General features: G+C 35.1%; 1 protein-coding gene across 5 annotated transcripts in view; it reads right to left on the reverse strand.

Annotated features, from left to right (window-relative positions):
* NAA35 (N-alpha-acetyltransferase 35, NatC auxiliary subunit) overlaps positions 1–18,976 on the reverse strand; it is a 51,437-nt gene continuing 32,461 nt past the window's right edge. For all 5 annotated transcript variants that reach the window (XM_019750096.3, XM_019750094.3, XM_019750095.3 and 2 more), the window contains 11 exons: positions 16,152–16,211; positions 12,541–12,647; positions 10,517–10,583; positions 9,090–9,188; positions 8,321–8,499; positions 6,530–6,666; positions 5,612–5,679; positions 4,581–4,721; positions 4,071–4,193; positions 1,256–1,336; positions 1–399 (listed from right to left, as the gene is read on the reverse strand). In XM_019750096.3, coding sequence (XP_019605655.1) covers positions 340–399; positions 1,256–1,336; positions 4,071–4,193; positions 4,581–4,721; positions 5,612–5,679; positions 6,530–6,666; positions 8,321–8,499; positions 9,090–9,188; positions 10,517–10,583; positions 12,541–12,647; positions 16,152–16,211 — 1,122 coding nt within the window. In that variant the 3' untranslated portion in view covers positions 1–339. The remainder of the gene's footprint in view (positions 400–1,255; positions 1,337–4,070; positions 4,194–4,580; positions 4,722–5,611; positions 5,680–6,529; positions 6,667–8,320; positions 8,500–9,089; positions 9,189–10,516; positions 10,584–12,540; positions 12,648–16,151; positions 16,212–18,976) is intronic.

The following is an 18,976-nucleotide window of genomic DNA, read 5'->3' on the forward strand; positions in this document are numbered from 1 at the left end:
TGCATTTTTGTCAAGAAATTTATTAACCTTTACAAACACTATTTTCACTCAATCATTCATAAAAAATGATTTATGATTAAATCTGTAATAAAACCATATAACGTTCATCAATGCATTCCACAAGACCAGTTTCTTCCATGGACATAATAAACCACTTTAAAACAGCAGTTTTCATTCACGTCATATAAGGCTGTCAAATGAATGAAAAGTATTCCTTATAATGGGTTGTTATCTAAGAAATCCATTTCACTTCATGTTATGTAATAAGACTGGATGGATGGATCCTCTAAGAGTAGAATCTGAAAGTAGATTTTACCCTTTTATGATCACTTTTCAGTCTCAAACAAGTTTCACAACAGGAAAATATTTGTGAGCAGAGAAATCAAATTCAGGAGGAACCTGTAAAGAAAATCAGAGTCAATTAATGTACTTCTAACAAATATTCAGACGGTAAACAAAGACACTTTATTTTAGAGTGTCTTGTATTTTTAAAGACAAGGCAGCGTAAGAGATTAAAAGACTCGTTTAATGACAAACTTAGGGAACTAACCTGAAAGGAAAAAAAATTAGCTCATGTCTGGGTTTATGAAGGTCACTAGAAAACATGCCGTGGCCATGTTTTCTATCTTCAGGGACTAATTAACAAAGGAAAATGGACTTAAATGACAGGAAAAGTCATGAGTCAGCAGAGTCACTGATGGTACTGAACAGTGATAGATGAGAGTCACTGGTAAAGCAGGGCAGGAGGGAAGATGGAACAGCAGTAAACAAACAGGCACACAGAATGGGCAAATGCCACCAAAACTGTCTCGCAGGTGGCTTCCAACACAACACAGAACTTCTGTGTTTATGTAGCACTGATGATATAACAACACTACCAAGGAAGCTTATGTGATCTTCCATCTCCTGAGCCACTGAAAATTATTGAAGGAATTCACTTTTCTAAAGGCAGATGACTTTTTAAATACTTCCCTCTCCCGTAAATGTATTCATACTCATTTTCTTTTTTACTCCAGGTCATTCAGTAATTTACACGGGGAGAGAGGGGAATGGGAAGGCAGACTTTTGAAATTTCAAGTTAACAAAATCTATGTCTCGGGGCAAAATACTAGTTAATTTACTTTCTGCTGCTGAAGCTCTCTTAGGATGATTTTTATGAGTCCTTAAGAAACTTGTTGTAATATTTATACATCTTATTGAAAAGTGAAGTTTTACCATAATTGAGGACCATTTCTTTTCCTCACAATGTACTTACCTTAGATTCCTTTTTGTGTCCTCCTGCCAGTAACTTCATAACCACAAAGTTGGGTTTGGCAACCTTTAAAATTCTGTTGACCTAAACAATGAGCAACATTATTGATATCAAAACATAAAATTCACAGTCAAAAATGTCTTTATATTATAGATACTAATAGGAACTTTGCACAATATAAGTTATTTTATTAAATAAAGGCAATTTAAAACTATGATCAAATATCATCTTTTAGTAACACAGAATTCTATTTCAGTCAACTCTGAAAACTTGAAAGAGCTATTTATTGTATTTTGCTCTCATTAAAACAGAAGAATATTAGCCTGCAAAGTCCTGCCTAGGAAGCACTGTAGTGTTTGGGGCATGGACTGTGGAGTTAGCTGTCTGCTTTTCAAATTGCAGCTTTGCCACTTGCTAGCTTTGAAACCTCTGGCAAGTTCTCTAACATCTCTGTTCCTCAGTTTCTTCAACTGTAAAAATGGAGATAATTTTACCCCACAAGGATTTGTTGTGAGGATTAAATGAGTTCATATAGATTTTGAGCTGAGAACCAGGCCTGGCAGGTAGTATCCTTTAAGTGTTAACTACTATTTTTTTCTGACTACCACTTGTTTAAAAGCCTTCCTGAACACATGAATGACAATGGAATGGAATACTGCATTTCTCTTTTAGATGGGAGTAGTATACGATTTGAAGGAAAAGCTTTCCCACTGTCACTCTCTTGCTGACCTCTCTCCAGAAAACACATGACCGCAAGTTCAGGCACCACTTGTCCTCATCTCCAGATCACACATCTGCCGCCTACATGACAGTTCCATTTGGATGCCCAACAGGCGTGTCCAAAACTGAGCTCCAACCTTCCCCACCTGCCTCCCCAACAGCTCTTGCTCCATCTGCACTCTTCCCCTCATGACTCAATCCATCCAGGTGCTCAAGCCAAAAATCCTTCAAGTCATCTTTGACGCCTATTTCTTTCACCCAACATCTAATCCACCAATCAACCGTTGGCTTGACCTTAAAATACATAAAGAATGCGATCACTTGTGATCACTTTCACTGTCACCACCAACTCTCACCTGGGTTACTACTGTGGCCTTCTGACCGGCTCCCATGCTTCCACCCTTGGCCCCACCACAGTCTATTTTCACTAAAGTGGCCAGAATGATAGTTTAGAACACAGATCTGGTCACTTTGCTCAACACCCTCTAACAGCTCACCCCTTAGCTGTTCTTCCAACACTCCAGGCACACTCCTGCCTTGGCACCTTTACACATCCAGATCTCACTGCCTAGAGGGCTCCGCTCCATCCCCAGATGTTCATGTAAACTTCACCTTCCAGGATTTGCTCAAAGGCCATGTTATTTAAAATGCCTAATCCCCTCTACCTCCCTATCTCTTGCAGCAATGACTATCCCCATTCCCAGCTTGATTTTTCTTTGTAATACTTACAATCTTCTAGTATACTATTTTATTTTTACTTACTTAATTACTGTCTGCAACCCACCACTCTCCCTAACCCTGAGGAGGGCTGGGATTTCTGTCTTTTGTTTCACTGCTGGAATCTACCACAGTGCTGGAGGCATATTAGGCACTCAACAAACATTTGCAGAATGAATGAATGAAGTCCACTAAAAGAAACATGCCCTTTATTATAGGTAACTTCCTCTAATTTTTATATTTCCCCCTTTTAAAATTTTTATTTATTACATGGTTATATATGATAAGTCATCTCTCTCCTATCCCTGTTCCCCAAGGTACTCAGCTCCCCTCCCAAGAAGAAGCAAACAACTGTTCTTCCATATTTTTCTAGGAATATGTTATATAATACTCCTTTTTATTGAAATGGCAAGATACTACACACACGGTTTAGTACCTTACTTTTCAAACTTCTGTATCCTGAAAAACATTCCATTTCAATACATAAATATCTTCCTTGTCCTTCTAAAGGCTGCACAGTATTTCATTGCATGATAAATTACATTTAACAGTCCCCTGTTGATGAACACTAAAGTTTCTTCACTTTTTCTATCAGAAATCCTGCTGCAGTGAATACTCTTGTATATTCATCACATCCCTCACTTCCCACATGTGCACATGTATCTATAAGAAAAATCCTAAGAAGCAGAATTGCCGGGCGTTTGTAATTTCTGACAGATACTGCTAATCTACCCTTCCATGGAGACTGTACCAAGATCCACTCCCCCAAATGGTCTGTGTGTTATAGGTAACTCTCATTTACAAAATCAATGCATTTCAATAAAATTAGGTATACAGCAAATTGTGAAAATGAAAGCCTGAAACTTAATATTTTATTTTGCAAGTTTTAAGCTCTGTAAAATGCTATCTCAAAATAAAGTCATCAAAAAAAAATTGCCTTCATTTTTAATGGTCAAGTGAATAACGTAGTTTTTACTTCCTGTGATAACTGATCAGATCATTTCTCAGACTTAAGATTTATATAATTGTTTTAATATAGTATAGATTGAAGTAAAAAAATTTAAATGTTAATATTTGTGACCTGTGGATCAATCTGGATCTTATTTCTATTCTTTGTATGTCACGGTTCTAAATCTTAATTTATTTTTGCATTGATTTCTAAATTTACAAAGGAGATATTTATATAATCTCTTTCATCAAATAAGGTAAAGTCTGACAAGGTTACATTAGCAAAGCCATTTGAAATTTTGTGCCAGAAACACTGACAGGCTTCATTTATTAATACTATAAAGTTCATTTTTATATTAAACTGTCACCCAGTAGTAATATATGTACTTTCTGCCAAGTTTTTCTTCTAGAATTACTGTGACTGCAGGCTTACCTCATGGTCTGGGTTTGGGATATTTTCCAATATCATTTTTGCCTGCTGAAAGTGCTTACTAGCTGCCACATACAGTTCTGGAGACTGAGGAGGAGGGCTGTATTTATTGAGGTCAGACATTTCCTAAAAAGGGGGAAATACTATTATTTAAAACATGTTTAATATGAACAACTATAAAACACTTTTTTAAATTAAAGAAGTCTACAATGACTATCCATTCATACATAAATCTGAAGTAAACACTCAGCATGTCCCCATTTTTTCATCTGAAATACTAAATTCTCAACCTTCATATACTATCTCATATTATTCTCATACTTAAATGACAACATAATGAATACATTTTTTAAAAAGCTAAATAATTTCACACTATTTAAATGGCTATTTTATTACCTTGTCCCACTGGTCCAACAATAGTTTGATTTGACTATTTTAACAAAGTGGCTAGATACAAACATCTCTAAGAAGATCTAAAGACTATTTTACAATTATTTTAATGAGCAGCTTCACCTTGAACTGCAGATAGTGCACTGGTGGTGGTGTCATTACACTGTTGAATGGAGCAAATCTGTGCTCATACCGAACTTGTTCACTATCAAGCTCAAATTTCGGTTTTCGTACTTTGCCATCCATGTCAAATGCTACCATGGTCTAAAGGAAAAGGAATGAAGAAAAAAGATGATTCAATATGAAAAAGTGAACATCCTCGTTAATTCAGAACAGAAAACAAACAGCTATTTACATACAGCCAAAACAAGTCAAGGCTCAGAAACAGGAAGAGAAAAACTGGCTTTAGTATTCACTTTTATGTTATGTGCCATCTTTTATACAAAGTATTGAAGGTGTAGTGTTTAATTAATAGTTTTCCCAGTGAAATTATACCACATGCACATTATATTTCCATACTTTACAACAGCTTTGAAACCTTCACGTAAAAGCTTCTGAAGAAACAAGTAGCACATAATTTTTATAAGAAAAGCACAGGTCCTGTTTTTCAAACAGGAGTCTGTGTTCTATGTATTTTATTATAAATCATTTCTTGAATTGCCAAGTATAACTTAAGAGTTAGGAATCACTATATCTCCTTGAAAACACCCACTTTTGTTTAAGCCATTCATTGTGGAGCCCACACCCTTCCTAATATACTCCTAAAAAAAATCCAAACCCCATCTCTTCCAAGAAACCTTTCCTGATCATCAATCAGAAGGAAACTCTTACCCTTTCTTACTACCTGTTTTACACATATGCCACCTGGCCTGTCATTAACTAGGTATTTGAGACAAGATCACATCAGGTTAGACTTGGTATCCTGCCGTGTACTCAGTACAAGGTATCTGTCACGCAACATGTCTTCAAATATTTGGTAAACAAATTAATGAAAACTAGACTTTGAAAAAAGGTAATTTTAAGCAAATGGTCAGTAAAAACAAAGTTGAAATTAGAACGCAGAAAAAAAAGTCACAGAAAACAGTCCATTTTAAGTAAACCATATGACAGCAATATAGTTAAAAAGCAAAAAGAACTTCGTTTCAACAACTTACCTTGAACATACCAGCACACATGTTCTGATATGCCTGGCTCATTGTGATCTCACGGCTCAGTGGGCGAACTGTAATAAGAAAGAAGATCACCCACACTCTCCCCCCTCTTGCATTATTGCAGAAGAAAATTAATTTAAAAAAATCTTCCAGCTTGTTTACTAAATTAAAGTTTTAAACAGTTTGTTCCTACAGGTTAAATTTTATGGCCCAAATCTACAAATAATAAAATATAACTTACAGGCTAAACAAGAATCACGTTCCCCAAATAGCTAATACCATAAAATTCTAATTCTAGTGTGAAGTAATTTTAATTTCTGAATTCATCACACAGACTTCTTAAATAGGAAACCTATGAAGGGTCATTTAAGAGCCCACCCCAAATCCTAAGGAAATCCTAAGGAGAACTAAAGTCATATTTTATGATTGCAGCGGTATCTGTTCCCTGCCAGGAGCAATGAGTACAGCAGTCCCTCTGAAACACTTTCTCCTCATGGTCCGCGGGGGTGTGCCCGGGGCTGTAATAACCTTTCTGTGCTGATTACACCAGCACAATTCCAGATCTACTTCCCTCCTGAGCTGTCGGCCTCTGTGAAAAGACCAAAGGTCTCCTGATGTCTTGTTCCTTAACCTATCTTGCTTGCACACTCCATGTGGCTACTTATTCGTATTCTAAGGTCCTCTGACACATGAAATTGCAAAGAAGTAAGAAAAGCAAAGAAAGGAACCCAAAAGGTTTGTATCACTAATATTGGGACTCAGTTTCTACCTTGTACTTTCTGAAGAGAAGATGGGTGAGAATTAAAATACGACTATTTCACCCATTACAAGGCAGAGGTAGCTCTCCATCTATTTATTTGTAGAAATTAAAGTGTACTCCAAAGTTATTTATTTCTTAAGTTTAAAAGCAACCCATAGTACCTTTCTTCTTTTTCTTTGTCTTTTTACTACTCCGGCCTTTCTGCTGCTCTTCCATTATCCTTTCCTCTGCCATTTGAGAGCCATCAGCACGACTTAATGTCGACATCAACCATGCATAAAGGAATTCAGAGAGATACCTTAAAAGGTAAAACATGGGAGTTAATAGTAGATGTCTCAATGAGATAATTTTAGCAAAACATATTGGTACTAATAAAGAGATATTTTTCAGAATGTTATAAAGTCTTTAAAAAAAAATCATCCAATTAGATAATTGATAGATCTTGTAAGAAATGAGCATTATAAGTGATTAACTTTCCCTTTCTCGTAACCATATGTTGCCATAAAGTACTGAAAAATTTGTTTAATTTCCTACAACGACATGCATTTTACAACTTTACAAAAGATTTCTTGATAATGATATATATGTAAATGGAATGAATGCCCATTACATTGGTTTCACTGTATCAGGATACACTTCACCTCAACCTATTAAGTAAATATTGTATTTTTCTGTTAATTACAAAAGAAAGCAAATAAATCCAAATCAAGAGCACAAAAGCTTCCAATCAGTTGCCTCAAACCACAAAGGATAAACTTGAACATTTTCCCCTATAAACCGTCTTTGAATAGGAGTGTCTACTACGAGTTAACAAAATGTATTCCAAGTACCTATATCAAGACATGTTGGTAAGAGTTATTTATTATCTATATAACTGTTGAAGAATATACCAAATAATAGTTTTCTCACATTATTGTAGTTGATGCTGAAATTCAATTTTTTCTGGCCAAGACTTATCTGTTAAGAATCCTAGCAGCCATGATAACAAAACCACATCAACAGTGCGGAAGAGAATTACTTTCCTTCCTCCATAGCAGTTACTCCAGGGAATATGCAATATCTTAATTACTCATATAAATAATTTAAATAAAAAGATGAACTATATTAAGATCGAATATACTAAATTTAATTGTTTGTGATGAGCAATAGGTCATTATTTTGAAATTACCACTACTTTGCCAGACTAAGAAAAAGATTCAAGAGAACTGAATTCATTAGCTCACAGTTTCTTCATTTTCTTTCTATGACAGCTCCCCATGCCGAAAATATTCTCAAGCGTCTGCATGCTAGGTTTCGTTATCTCATCTCCAAATGAAAACAAAGAACTTCTCTGCTGAGGATCACCTCTTAACAACTTTAAAGCTCCTGAAACAAATCCTCAGGACCTGTTTGTAATCATTGCCATGATTTCTTCTAAGAAAGACCTGGTTCAAGTTTGGAGCTTTAATTCAGTTAAGTACATCACACAGCTACTGTGTTTCCCGAAAATAAGACCAGGTCTTATATTAAGGTTTGCTCCAAAAGACACATTAGGGCTTATGTTCAGGAGATGCCATCCTGAAAAATCATGCTAGGGCTTATTTTTCAGTTAGGTCTTATTTTCGGGGAAACACGGTAGTATCTAACATCACTGAAGTTAGGGCAAAATGTTAATTTTTCTCCCTAGAAACAGATAAGAGCTCTTCAATTAATCCATTTACCTTGGAGCCACTTTTTTTCCACTAATTTTAAAATAAATATTTAATGGCTAAAAAAAATACATTTGTATGGTGTCATGGCATTTAAAGATGTTCAAGATGATCTAGCTCTGATTTTCAATAGATATTTTTCAATTGTCCCACAACTAAAGTTAAAATACACTAAATGAAAAAAGTAACACTAAAATTACACTCTACAGATGCACTTCCAGATCTTTCTACCCTACCCACTACTAATTCAAATTGTTCTCTTACCAATATATGTAGTAGTACTCATGCATGCTGTAGAGTTCCAATTCAAAGCCACTTAGAAGATACTGTATCATAATTCGAAGATTATGGTAAAGGACCCAGGTACCTAAACAAGCCAAATGTTGCCTCTGGGGTTCCTGTTTCAACAGCATAGTGTGAAGGGCTGCATCAACCTTTTCTGCCTATCAGAATAAAATATTGTAACATTTACTTTATTTTTCAGGTAATGAGAGATTTAAAAAAATAAATAGTTAAAAAATAGCATTAGCAGAAAATATAAATCTCACCACCTAAAGAACTCATACTTTCAAATGCATTTTTCATTAGGTTTACATCCAAATTTCTCATTTCACAATGGATAACATTTAGCTAAACATTCCTTAAACTAAAAAGACATCCAATTTATAGGACAAAAATACAAACAATTGACTTCATGTCTTTAGTTATATTATCAATATTGCTGATGATTACAAGTTTGCTTTAAGGTTAATATATTTTTATTATAATGTGAACTTGCTATAAAACTATAGTTCTACACATATAATTTTTCCTGATTATTAAATAATTTGTTTTCTCAAGTTTGGATTATTCTTTCTTTTCTGTAAACTCTCACTTTGGTATATGAAACTATTACATTGTAAGTGAAAAGAAAATTCACCATATTGAAAAACTAAATAGTCAAAGTATTGTTCCAAAGAATTGTTTTTAAAAATCTGGTCAGGGTATATGAATTGCCTAATATTAGAAGGGAGAGCAACTTGTTGGCTCTTACCTCATCCTGCAAGGTGGCAAATTCCTCAAGAATATGACCGAGCTTATCTCTCTGTCGAGCCCTATTGTGTCCATGGATCTGAATGAGACTACAGAATGGCTGCAATACAAATATAGTTTAATTGTCAATGTGAAATGTCCTGATATTAAAGAAAGTTAACATTCCAAATTTCTAAAATCTGGCTTAAGGAGAAAAATTGCTGTGTATATAAGAATCATGCCTATGTACGTTTTCTTCATAGGTGTTTCTTTTTAAGGGAACTCAACACCAGTATTTAGCAATAGCTAGAAGAAAGTGGCTGTTTATGAAACTCATTTTCATATAGCAAAAATATCTTCCTTCAATCTTTAGGTATTTCCAGAATGTCAGGAAGACAGTTTCTTTTCTGCTTATTTTGAGACAAAATGCAGTGCTGAAGGCTGACATTTCTGTGCTGCTTTAAATATACCAGAATGCCTAATAATTACAAGGCTTGAGTAATGGCTAATCCCCATAAACTCTAACATTCTCCTATTCCCTCTCTATCAGATACAGCATTCTCATAAAGAATACTGTAACATTTCACTAATCAGACAATAGACATGGACAGTAGGATGCTCTAATTTAAGTATGAATTAAAAGATTCAAGTATAACATTGTTTTATAATTGTATACTCTGACAGATATTATCTCATTTGATCAATAACTAGCCTATCCTTTTAAGAGATAGAGGCGGTATTAACATTTCACTTTTTCAAGATTCGGAAATTTATAGAAAAGTGATCTGTCCAATAATGATAATATTGTATTAGTGATAAAAAAGGGATAAAAACGAAATCTGGTCTTTTATTGATTCTCCCTTCACCATACCATGCTGCCTTCACATACATATATTTTGTGCCCCAGAGAGCTCTCTATAAAGAGCTTATAATTAAACAGCAATGACTTACAATTAACTCAATCCTCCTCAAAGTTTATATTTTTTCATAATTACTTGAGATTTGAAAAAAGACTGTGATCTCATCTAAATTAGTAATTTTACTATAATCCTGTTCATTAAGATAATACAAAAATAAGTGCCTGGGGATATTACAAATATTCCTTGTTTATAAAGTCAAATAAAATTTTGGGGTCCATTCACACACATAAAAAATGTGAACAACCGCTGTTTTCCCAGATGGGGTCAAAACTTATCCTGTTTCTGTGGTTCCTGAGGGTTACAGTGAGAGGGAATCAAAAAAGTGCCTCTGTATCTGACAACCTGCCAAAAGGACTATGGGTTACTGAAGCTATCCACGTGAGTTTAAGAGACAGAAACTTCCTATGTATTCAGTGAAAATGAGTAAGATACATTTGATGGAAAAATAGCACCAATGAATGCTAATAAAGCAACTGCACCCCACACTTTTTAAAGTATCCTTGACAATGATCCAAATTGTAGTTCTTACCCGAACACAGTGAGTAACAAAGGAGTCAATACAGTCCTTAGCCTGGTGGTTATTATATAGACAGCACCTGTAAGATAATAGTCATATCATTAAAATCAGACAATTTGGCCTACAAAAAAAGCAGTAATTACTCTAGGTGCTATGAACAGACAGGGATGGTGGAGAAGAGAGAAAATGGAACCAGATACATTGCTAAATTGAAGACTGATAGTAGTAGATTTAAGAAGTATTTCACTATTACTGTGGTGTTCACAATAAATGTGCATTATTTCCAATTTCTTTACTTCTATATTTGGACAATTAGAGTTGGATCGAATAAGATCAAATCAACAAGGAGAGAAGGAAAATTCCAAAGCTCCTGACTCTACTCCAACGTCATTTATTTTCCTACAACTGATATCCTCATGGAATACACTCATAATAGTAATTACAAAGAAGGTACTATACAGAATCCTACTTTCTTCCAGATGTATCCACATTTCCAACCACTGGCCAAAATCATCATCTACACACACCTTCTGGCCCCTCACCAAGTGGTTTCGCTGTGGCATTCCTTATCTCAGTTAAAGCATCATTTCTTGACTAAAGCTTTTCTGAGCAGTCTGGAAGGATCTGCTACATTCCTGGTTCTAGAGGAACTACAGGGACTGAACAGATGCAAGATACTCTTTTTCCATCCCTGAGGTGGGAGGTCAGTAGCCTTTGCACCTAAGGAGATGGGAAAGACATTCTTCTGGTACACTGAGAGGAGCTGACAACTTGCTCCTCATGTTTATATTAACTGAGCAGTCTGACCAGAGCGTCAAAAATAGAGCCATGATCACGCAATGGAAAATTACAGTGTATGCTGGAGCTAGGAGAAAGAAAAGAACACCTGGAACAGGTGGAGGCAAAACAGAAGTGCTGGAAGGATTAGCAAGGAGGCCAGGGTGGCTGAAGCAAAGGAGGTGAGGGGACAGCACTGAGATGAGGTCAGAGAGGCACCAGGACAGGGGTCTAGCCCAGGGCAGATGAGGCCTCAAAGGCTCAATTATAAGACTGGCTTTTACAGTGAATGAAAAGGCGAAGATTAACTGACACAAGGATGCTTGGGAATTTACTTCCTCCCAGTGAAGAGGCAGCCTTGAACCGACAGGAGTGTGTGTGAACTGTCAAGCTCCCTTGTCCCTGCGTAGGACAACTTGGACACGTAACCCACACTGTCTCCAGAGCTCCCCAACAGGACTGAACCAGAGTTCCTTTCTGTGGAGCACACACTGTGTGGCTTTCTTCCATTTCCCACTTGCCCACAAATCTACTGGTTTTTCCTGGGAACACTTCATAATTACATGTACATGAATCTTTGTCTCAGGCTCTGTTTCTGGGGAACCCAACCTAAGAAAGGAAGGTACCAGAAAGTTCCATGTGAGATGTGGCATGATTTATTCAACAAATTGAATGCTGGACCACTGTTTTTATAATACATAATTTCACATCCAGTCTTCACATATGCTGGTTTATAAAAGAAATAAGATTCTTTTCTTCCTTCCCCATTGGAAAAGCTCTACTTATTTTCTAAAATGCCAACTAAGATGATGATTCTTTCTACCTGAAACACTTTCCAGCCTCTTATGGCAGGCAGCGTGTTTTTGGGGGAGTGACTCTACCAGATCGTAATTTATGAAGCAATTATCTGCATTTTCTATTTCTATCTAGACTCCATTGAGAAAAGACCTTATTTTGTTTTCTATAATTATTTCCCAAAGTGCCTACCTAACACAGTGCTTTGCACACAGTGTCAATATAACTTACTGAATTTCTGATAACTCCTTGGAAGTTTTTCTTCTCATATTGGACCTAATGTCAACCTCACAAAAACCTCAGTTTAAACTAAACAATATGTGGCAGAAATCAATTTTAACATGATTGAGTTTATTTTTTATATGGAGACTTGATTCCAACAGTTTTTATGCCATGGTTATAAAGAAGGAGGAGAGAGAATTTGGGCAAGAAACACATGCTATAAAATGTTTTATGGTACTTACTTTGGGGAAAGCACCGGAGGACTGACAAAAGACCGAAGTGCATCTTTCACCATATCTTGCATGAGATGAGTTCCAAAGACCTTTTTGTTATCCACCAGGAAAGTGGTCTTAAAACAAATGTTATACGTTAGTAATGCTGTCACAATCTTGACATACTGTACATATAGTTGCCATACTATGACATAAGCATACTTCTCATAAATACCACAGAATACAAGAGGTTAAAATATACAAAGTTGGTGGAAAATTTCGATAAATTACTGCCTTCACAATGGGTATTACTTACTAATTCCTATCTAAGGTGTATTCTGATGCAGAATAAAAAATGTGCAGGGAAAAAAAAAATCTCCGAGGTCAGGAGTATTAATATTGAAATAGTCAAAATGAACTGACTAGTCTAAATATGTCAAATGAACTAATATAAAAGGGCTTCATAAATTATGAACTATTAAGTGACTAAAAATATTAAGCTAGTCAATAATCTTTATCTCTAATGAACACCCTGGAATTGATACAAACTTTCCAAAATTGGAAAATTATTAATACATTTTTTAATTTAAAATAAATTATTTAATAATAATTTGCATTTAATGTTCTCCCCTTAACAACCTCAATGTATTTTAATATTTACTATATTACACCTTATTTGATTTCCTAACATATCTGGGTTGTTTCCAGTTTTTGATGATCATGAACCAAACAGCTATAAATATTTGTATACAGGTTTCCAGGAGAACGTCAGAGTCCACTTCTCCTGTGTAAACAGGTAAGGAGTGGGATTTGTACATTTAATTTTATAAGAATCTGCCAAACTGTTTTCCAAAGTAGCTGCAGCACTTTACATTCCAATCAGTATTGCACCCTCACAACCACTTGGTATTTTGTTGTTTCTTTCAGTTTTTCAAAAAATATTCTGAAAGGTGGATAGTAGCTATTTCACTGTGGTTTTAATTTGCATTTCCATAATACTAACGATGCTGAGTATCTTTTCATATTGAAATGTTCAAAATTTTTGCCCTTAAGAATTGAGTTGTTTTCTTATTATGTTGATAGATTTCTTTATATGTTCTAGATTCAAGTCCTTTGTCAGACATGACTTGCAAATATTTTCTCACACTCCATAGAGTCTCATTTCATTTTCTTAAGTGTCTTCCACAGGTTTAGTTTTAGATTGACCAATATATCATTTTTTTAAAAAGACTTGTGCTTTTGATGTTACACCGAAGAATTTTCTGCCTTCTCCAAAGCCACAAATATTTTCTCCTATCCTTTCTTCTAAAAGTTTTATAGTTTCACATTTTACATTTTAGATTTATTCTGAGTCAGTTCTTTTTCTTTTTGGGCGGGGGTCATATGTCTATCCAATTGCTCTTGCATCATCTGTTGAAAAGACTACCATTTCTCCATTAATTTGCTTTTTCTTTGTAAAAAACTGACCAGGTCAGTTGATCATATTAGTCAATTAATAAAGGACTACATAATATAGTACTATATAATAAAGGACTAATTAAAGAACTGGACATCTTTGGAGTTTCCCTTTGGTTCCACTGATACATGTGTCCATCATTTTGCCAACACCCCATCTGCCTAGTAGTCAGGCAGTGAGTTCCCAACTTTGTCCGTTTTTTACCCCAAAAAATTGTTTTGGCTGTTCTAGTTCCTTCACCTTTTCATACAAATTTTAGAATCAGCTTGTTGATAGCTATAAAAATTCCTGCTATGACTTTGATTGAGATTGCTTTGAATCTATAGATCAATTTTGGGGAGAATTGAAAATATCAATTCTTTCAATCCATGAACAAGGTATATCTGTCCATTTGTTTAGGTCTAAGATTATTCATCAGTACTTTGTAGTTTTTCAGCACACAGGTTCTACAAACAGGTGTTATTTATACCTAAGCATTTCTCTTTTTTTTTTTTTTATATTATTGTAAATAGTAGTTTTAAAATTTTTGATTTCCCACTGTTCAAGTACATAGAAATACAATTGTTTTTTGTATAGTGGCCTCATATCCTGAGATCTTATTAAACTTATCCATCTATCAGGTCTAGGAAATTCTCTGTAGATTCCTTGGCACTCTACAAAGAAAATTGTGTTGTCTGTAAATAGAAAATATTTCTTTTTTTATTCTCAACTGTATGTACGCTTTTTATTTATTTTTCCTGCCTTTTATTACTGGCTACGATTTCCAGTACTACGGTATGTTGAGCAAGAGTGGAGTGATGAGAGTGGACATCCTGGCTTTCTTCCAAATCTTAGGAGAAAAGGGATTAATCTTTCATCATTAAGTATGATGTTGACTGTAGGTTGTCCTTACATCCCCTTTACCAGGTTAAGTTAAGTTCTCTTCTATTCCTAGGTTTGCTGAGAGTTTTTAAATCATGAATGGCTGCTGAATATGGTCAAATGTTTCTCCTGAATTTATTGAGACTTTAGATTGTATAATGAATTACACTGAATGTTTTTCAAATGTTGAACCAGCTTTAAATTCCTGAGATAAAACACACTTGGGTCATGATTTTTAAAAACTATATTGCTGGGTTCAATCTGAAAATCCTTTTAAGATTTTTGTACCTATGTTCATAAGGGATATTGGTCTATTGTTTTCTATGCTTGTAGTGTCTTTGGTTTTGCTGTTGAGGTAATGTTGGCCTCATATGAGTGTTCTTACCTCTTCTATTTTCTGGAAGAGACCGTGTAGATATGGCCTGGAGTTTTCTTTATTGGAAGGTTTTCAACTATGAATTCAATTTCTTTAATAGATATAGGATTAGCTATCTATTTCTTTTTGAGTGAGTTTTGCAGTGTCCTTCAAGAAACTGGTCTATTACATCTAAGTTTCTGAATTTATGGACAGAGTTGTTTACAATATTCCCATATTATCCTTTTAATGTGTGTAAGGTCTGTAGTGATATCCCATCTTTCAGTCCTGATATTATGCATTTGTATCTTCTCTATTTTTTCCTTGTTCTGTCTGGTAAGAGGTTTACCAATTTCAAAGACCTGGGTTTTGGTTGCATTGATTTTCTCTATTGTTTATGTTTCTTATTTTACTAATTTCTGCTTTTATTTTCGTTATTTCCTTCCTTCTCCTTGCTTTGAATTTAATTGGCTCTTCTTTGTCTGGTGTTTTAAAGTAGAAACTTAAATTATTAATTTCAGATCTTTCTTTTTTTTTCATATAAACATTTAATGCTATAAATTTCCCTATAAGCACTTCTTTAACTGTATCCCACAGATTTTGATGTTATATTTTCATTTTCAGACTTCCTCTTTTATCCATGTATTCTTTAGAAATGTGTTAATTTATAAATATGTGGAGACTTTTCCAGTTATCTTTGTTATTACTAGTTTAATTCTGAAATAGTCAGAGTACATACTTCGTATGATTTCAATTGTTTTAAAATTAAGATTTGCTTTATTGCCCAGGATATGATCTTGATTAAAGTCTAACAATCTAAGTCAAATACTTCTATTAATAAAATATAATATTAACTGTGGAATATCCTTTAAAAGCATCTACCTTTTGTTCCCTCAATCAATAAAACAGTGTCAATAGATATATAATTTGGTGTTCAAAGAAGTATTTTCATTACTTAGTGGAACTTACTTGTAACAGAGATCTTGAAAGAACACAAGGTGATTGTTCACTAAACTCACAGAAAAAATCCTAAGAGATACATAGAGAAAAAGTACTGTCATTAATAGATTAAATGAAAGCTGAGAACGTCTGCATATAGAGTGTAATTTTTACTAGACCTTCTGGGAATAATATATTACCAGAATTAGAATATGACAAATAGCTGAAGGTCATTTCTACACGAATTGTCTAATTGTATCAGTGGGATAATGGATAATTTTAGAGCCTAAATTTATTTTAAACAAACAGATCAATAATAGTATTGTGTGAATACCCGTGTTAAATGTGTACAGCATGAAAATAATAGTATCAATAATAATTTAGTAATGAATATAAGAGGTTTACTTCCTACTTCACAGAAATACCAAGTAACCAGGCCAATTTGATTCATATTACCAACTGTTCCTGACTCTAAGGAAAAACCAAAAGGTAGCTCAGAAAACTACACACAGAAGGGAAAATAAGATATGAAATACACTAAAACGTTAACATCTGTAGATTGCAGGATAGCAGCTAGCATCTTCAGATTTTTCTGCATTTTCCAAATTTTATAATTAAGTAAAAATGTATATATATATTGATATTTTTAAATTAAGGATAGGTATCTCAGCTTGGGGATACCTACAGTATTGCAATTGGCGGGCAGTGAGAATAAAATATATAGACCCTATAGCTTCCTCTCCTGGAAAAGACATGGTCGTGGCCTAGGTGACTATAACCGTGGAATACATCCCTAGACAATTACAGGCAGCGCTTTTTCCCACTGAGCCTTCTACTGTAGCCTAAGGAGTCCCCTCAGTCTAGTACTCATCAGGGACTCAGAGCTGGTATTGAAGATGAACCTCGCTGCCACCTAACTCCATCCAAGAAAGTCAGTATTACTGCTGGACTTGGACAAATCCTGGCCTTTTTATTATGTGACATCCCGAAAATGAGAGGGGTAAAAGTGGAAGCGGAAGGATGAGGAAGGGAGAATGGGAGTAGAAAGCAGTGGTGGGGACACGGAGTGAGGGGGATAGTGAGGAAGAAGGGAAGAAAAGATGTTTCTCCAGGGCTGTTAAAATATGCTCACTTAAGTCTCACCAATTTTTCAAAAAGTTTTCTTTTTTTCCTTTAACTGTTACCCCTTCTGGTTATCATCTCATGACCCTTGACGTTTCATCATCATTTTGAATAGCCATGAACCGTGTTTTAAATCCTCTCCTTTTTTAAGAGACAAACCTTGTCTTTTTCAGTTACATTTACTATCATTATGACCACTCATTCTAGGTCCTTTATTGGCTCTTCTTCCATCCCAAATTTGAAGTATGAATAGCCCTTATCTGTTTTTTTCTACACTTATTGCCCAGACTCGTCAATTTAAATGGGTACTTTACCAAAATCTACCAGGTTTCGCTAGTCAATTAACTATCTTTTTTCACCATTAATTTTTACACCTTCCACACATTGCTTAAGGCAAATATTCTCCACCAGAGAGAGAGATGTCCTTCCATTCTACATTACACAGAAAATTAAAATTCATCTATCCAACAGGAAATTCCTCAACTTCAGTCTTTCAGCGTCTACTGTCCCCACGTCTGTACCAGATCCTTTCCTTGCCTGCTTTAACCATAGAAGTCCTCCACTTGTATGAAGGACTCCATTCCTCCCAGCTTTCTCAGGAACATTATACACTGTCAATTGTCCATCATTTGCTCCCCTAGATATTAAAGTTTTCTCTTTCTACCAGATGGTTCCCATTTACATTTAAAGTCAAGTTTCTCCCATTTTTAAAAAGAAAAGAAGAAAAGACAGTCCCATGATCTCCCATTTCCTTCTCAACTGCTACCTTCTAAGCCAAACTTTCTAAAGGAGTTGGCGACACCCACTGTCTCTATTTACTCAACTCCCACTCATCTTCAACGCAAGCCAGCTACGTGGCTCTTTGTTCTGCCACCATTATCCCTCATCACTGAATCCTATGGATATTTGTTTGGACCTTATTTACCTCTTTCATTTGACTTCTTACAGTAGCATTTGACATGACTTCCTACTTGAAAAACCTTTTAACTGACTTTCATGAGTTGCTTCCTCTTGCTACTTCTCAATCTGTCCTGTAGGTTCAGTTTCGTACTAGACTGCTTTCCTTTCTTCATCTACTTTTTTCCTTGTAATTTTATCTATACAAATGCTTCAATTACTATCTATACTGTAAGAATTCCAAAATTATAACTCTAGCACAGAGCTCTAAACTCTATCCACAAAGTCAGTATCTATTTAGTATCTCTACTTAAATATTTCAACTATACCTCAAATTCTACTTCACTAAGACTCTCATTTGACTTGTATCAAAGGTCGCCTTTGACAGTATCCCCATTTCAATGAACAGTGCCAAATTTACACCTAGATTTGCACGTTAGAAGCCTGGAAACCTTCTAGAGAGCTCTGTCATGCCCCATATTTAATTCATCACCAATATGCTATCATTTTTAGTTCACACATAGCTCTAACACATAATCTCCCTGCCATCCTTCTACTCCAAGTTACCATCACCTCTCCCCTGGACTTTGATAATGATTTCTTCATTTGTTCCCTGTGTTTATTCTGGTCCCCTTCCAATCTTTTCACCATAAGGCAGCCACATCTATATAAATTTTTTTTTCAATATAAATTCTTAATCCAATTTTGCTACCACTCCACCCGTACTAATCTTGCAAAAAACTCTAATGATTTTCCTTTGCTCTGATAAAAACCCAAATCTTTAATGTAGCTTACATGGACCTGCCTCACCAAATCCCCCTCCGCATCACAGTATG

This window comes from Rhinolophus sinicus, chromosome 16 (genome assembly GCF_057876585.1).
Source record: "Rhinolophus sinicus isolate RSI-liver-muscle chromosome 16, RSI-T2T, whole genome shotgun sequence".
Classification (NCBI taxonomy): domain Eukaryota; kingdom Metazoa; phylum Chordata; class Mammalia; order Chiroptera; family Rhinolophidae; genus Rhinolophus; species Rhinolophus sinicus.